At 42.9% G+C, this 4,356-nt stretch overlaps 1 protein-coding gene across 1 annotated transcript in view; it reads right to left on the bottom strand.

The window, feature by feature from the left end:
* cd44b (CD44 molecule (IN blood group) b) overlaps positions 1-4,328 on the bottom strand; it is a 13,434-nt gene extending 9,106 nt beyond the window's left edge. The window contains exon 1 of the mRNA XM_031858062.1: positions 4,106-4,328. Coding sequence (XP_031713922.1) covers positions 4,106-4,172 — 67 coding nt within the window. The 5' untranslated portion in view covers positions 4,173-4,328. The remainder of the gene's footprint in view (positions 1-4,105) is intronic.
* Positions 4,329-4,356: the final 28 nt, after the last annotated feature.

Here is a 4,356-nt window from a genome sequence, read left to right as displayed (position 1 = left end):
ACACACACACACACACACACAAACGCCCACACGCACACACACACACACCTACACACCCAACAAGTACCTCAACACATGCTGCCACATGGCACAGTGTCCCTGCAAGAAAAGGGACGAAAAACAAGACAACAGTCCTGGCCTTGCAAACCTGCCCAGGGGGATCAAAGGGAGCACAGCTTACCATCAGTGAGCTGAAAAGGGGTGCTGACATGAATCTCAGGCACAAACATTAGTATGCAGAGGGAACAGTCATGGGTGTCTTTATGAGAAGCCAGCTATGCCAAGGCACCGACTCTTCTAAAGGCTCCATTGTCACCTAATAGAGTTGAAACCAAGGATACTGCAAATCTGAGTGTACAGAACCTGAGAGAAAGAGAGCTTTAACACAACGTCTTGCCAAAACCTCCAGCTGCTCGAGAAGTAATAGACAAGCCTGACTCTCCACTCTCGCTTCACTTTCTCTCTGTTTGTCTTTTCCATGCCAGCAATAAAGTACAAATTACCCCCTGCATGCAGATGCTCAAACACAAAAGGCAGAACACAGATGCGCGCACACACACACTTGAACGTTGACTGATCATTTCCTTTGTAGAGCCCTGACACAGCATGTAGCACAGCAAGAGAGCCTGTATGCTCAGTTTCTTGATGTCAAGATTAATACATAGCAAACAGCGGCTATCCCCTTATCTGCATTTTTCTTGTCTTTCTCAGATACACCTTACTGAAAATGTTCTCACTGAAGTTTCTCATAACACTGTACACGAATCCCGTGCTAGAACAAACAGTGTACTGTAAAGCCTACGTCCCACTACTACTGTAACATCCTTTTAGCCATAGTTCATCAGCTAGTTCAGAGAGGTACCATCACCCCCACAATGTTCCAGTGTCCTGCATTATCACACTTGAATGAAGTTGCTGTGTCAGCAGGTATGTTTTTCCCTCCACTGGTCACAACTAAAGTCCAACGGGTCAACGGGACAGGTGAAACATGAGACATGGTGCAAAAATGTTTGTGGACGTGCAGACACGCGGACACACATGGACACACGCGCGCACACACACACACACGTCCCAATAAATGACCATTTCCTGAAGGTGACAAGAAGGACTCTCACTATATGATTTTCTTTCAAAGGTGCCATATCCTTTCTCACATTCTGCCTCCCTCCACCTCCATCTGTTATATACACTTTTGAAAGCAGCTTCCTATGAAATAGAGAAGGCAGGTTCACTTATTTTCTTTTGCTTCTTAGTAGCATAGGTCTCCCCTAAATTAAAAAGAAAGGTTTCAATGAATCCATATAGATGATCTGTGATAAGAAGTTAGACCTCCAACATTGAAGATAAAGAAGCATTTATAGGAAATGACACATTTCAAAACATTCCTGACATTGCAGAAGTATTTCATTGTCTGCTTTTGTTAACATTATTATGTGTCAACATGCTTTTTGTACTTAAAATCAAATCAGTATAATCTGCTACCCTGCCTGATGATACAGTGAGTTTGAAAATCCCTGCTCTTTTGAGCAGTTTTCCTATGGACACAAAGACTTTAGTGTGGGCTATATGAGGAGAGCTTACAGGGGAAGTATGGATATGAGCATGAAACTCACAAAAAGGTTTTAAAAAGTAATCAGAAGGTTTAACAGCACTCAAAGAGATGGAAGAAACCTGGAATATGAGGACCCCCGCAACATTTAAGACCAGTTCAATCAGTGTCAAAGGCACTGGGTAAAGAAATTAAAATGAAAAGAGGAGAGGAGTTATATAAGATATTGGTGCAGGGCCATTCTGCTTCAGGGTGGTTTATTTGCAGAGGACGGTACATTGGTAGAGAAGGAAAACACGTGCCTGAGAGTCTCAGGTGGCAGGAGATGGTGCTCAGACCTGTACAGGCACAAGCCCTCTTTGTCAGGGCCCAGTCCCAGTCCACAGGCCCCCTGACCACCCCTCACCTTGAAACATGACACGGGTACATGCAGGAAGGGTTGTTACTCCAAGGAGGCAAATACGGCCGCATTTGCAGGAAGTCCAGCGGTCAGGTTGGCCTTAATGCATGGCAACGAGTTTGTGTGTGTGTGTGTTTGTGTGAGAAAGGAAGAGAGGGAGACTAATTGAGTGCATAGAGGAAGCATGACTTAGAACTACTATCAACTCAAACGATACGAGAGCACTAAGCTCACTCATCAGATAAAGTTACAGAGAGTTTTGGTTGTGTTGAAAGCTTATATATGTTGTCATTCTGATCATCAGATCATCGCTATTGAATGTCTTGGTGTTTGAGCCAAGAAATTGACAATTATCATGTTCATCGCAGCACATATATATATATATATATATCCCATATACACATATATTTGTGTAATGGGATATCATATCTCAAAATACTTAATATGAGACACTATCACCTAACAAGTAACATTTCAGTGAGATGTATGGATTACTTTTTAGGCAATGCATATCGAATATCTTGTTAAGTGAAGAAATACTTATTGTGGGTATTACTGATCAGCACTTCATAGTATTAGTGAAATTTAGCTCCAAATGACTTTTGGTAATTTAAAGAACACTTTATCTTGAAAGGCTTAAATATTGTATCTTACTTCAAGAAATCTTGCAAAGATAATTTGTACTTGTTCCATCGGCAAATTTCTTTTTTTATTACAAGCAAAAATAACTTGTATTTATTGTTTGTTTTGGCCTTTTTTTCCCAGTGAGATAATAGTGTCTTGATCAACTGTCTTATTGGAGTCAGTAATACATTTGAACCATCCTAAATTGTGTTGTTATTACACTCCTTGCAGAGGTCATACAGTTATGAATTTTAAGGGATGAATTAAATTTATTGGGAAAAACAGTTTCAGAGTCAAATAAAAAAAATGTCCACACAATTTTCATCGAATCTTAATGCTCATAGATGCTACTGGTGAGCATATAGGCAGTATCGTAAATAACTCTCCACAAATCTCATCTTGGGTATCTGGCCGGCCATAAGTAGGCCTACAGTACATGAGTCCTGCTCTTTTAATGATGTGGTTCAAGCAAAAGCTACAGGTTTACGGTTCAAAGACAACGTCTGGACCAGGATGGGATCTAACTGCCACAGGACCCCTCTAGCCAGACACCAATTACTCTCAACACTCAAACATAGAGATACATACACAAGTACACACACAAAAGCTCACAACTCCTCTGGAAGGAGGGGGGCTGGAAGTGGCCCCATCCCCTTTCCTCTTCCCACATACAGTACACATACTAGCTGTTTAGGCAGTCTCTTATTTGCCTTTAAATGCTGGTCAAATTTATAGCTTGATGCTGATTGTTCTTTGGCGCAGTGCCACAGGGACTCTTTGTGAACAACTCCACCACCACTTCCTCAGGGAACAAGCCAGACGAACCCAGACCTGTTAGATTCACTACCAATTTCGCCTCCAGAGATATATTGCTCCGAGCAACAAATCCAATGAAAACCTTACACAGAGAGCACATGAGTGAGAGACAAAGAGAAACGAGGCAGACTTAGAGGGGAAAAGCTCGAGCGATTACTGAACACCCTTTGTGTCAGAGAATAAAGCATTAAGCGTGGCAGCACAGACTCCAGCTGTATCAGCACATCAGAGAAGGAAAAAGGCATTTCTGCTTCTACTTGAAAAAGACTGCTTGTGAAAGGTACACTGATCTTCCAAAACCCTGATGAATAAGGTTCACTTCCCAGCCTGTGAATGTGTGTGAGACAGAGAGTGAGCAAGAGCGCCTGTCTCCTTTGTGTCTGTCAGGAGTCTCAGACTGCCAGACGTAAGCATGTCTGCGCTGGTGTAGCGCACGCTCTCTTGCCGGCATCCACTCAACCGTTCTATAAGCAGCAGCAGAGCACAGCCTCTTTCTTTCACTGTCTTCTCTTTACATGAATGTTCACTCATCATTCTCAACAAGGCTCAAGAAGGGAAAAAACACAGTCTGGTCCTAACAATCTGAAGACAAAGGACTGTTGCCAGCCAGTCAGCCAGGCACAATTTAGACAAAATAAGGTCAAAAGAAAATATATATAAATAAATATGTCCCTAAACAAAGAGCCATCCCCTTGGCGAAGGCACAGTCCCCTCACCTTGAAGTTGTTCCGACCAGGAGGAGGCCAATAATCCAAAGGTGACCCCCAAGACAAGCGTCCACATCCTGGGCAAAGTGTCTGTCGATGGCTGGGTGAGTAGCTGGTAGTAAAGGTGTGTAACAGTTCTCCTGTGGTCCTATCTTCCCTCTGCCAGAAGTGAAGGGTGGTGGTGGTGGTTGTGGTGTGTGTTTTTGTGTGTGAAAGAGAGAGAGAGAGAGAGAGAGAGAGAGAGAGAGAGAGAGAGAGAG

Source organism: Anarrhichthys ocellatus, unplaced genomic scaffold, assembly GCF_004355925.1.
Source record: "Anarrhichthys ocellatus isolate YVR2014 unplaced genomic scaffold, GSC_Weel_1.0 scaffold2, whole genome shotgun sequence".
In the NCBI taxonomy this organism is placed as follows: Eukaryota; Metazoa; Chordata; class Actinopteri; order Perciformes; family Anarhichadidae; genus Anarrhichthys; species Anarrhichthys ocellatus.
Note: the sequence above shows the minus strand (reverse complement) of the source record. Positions and strands in the feature narration are given on the sequence as shown.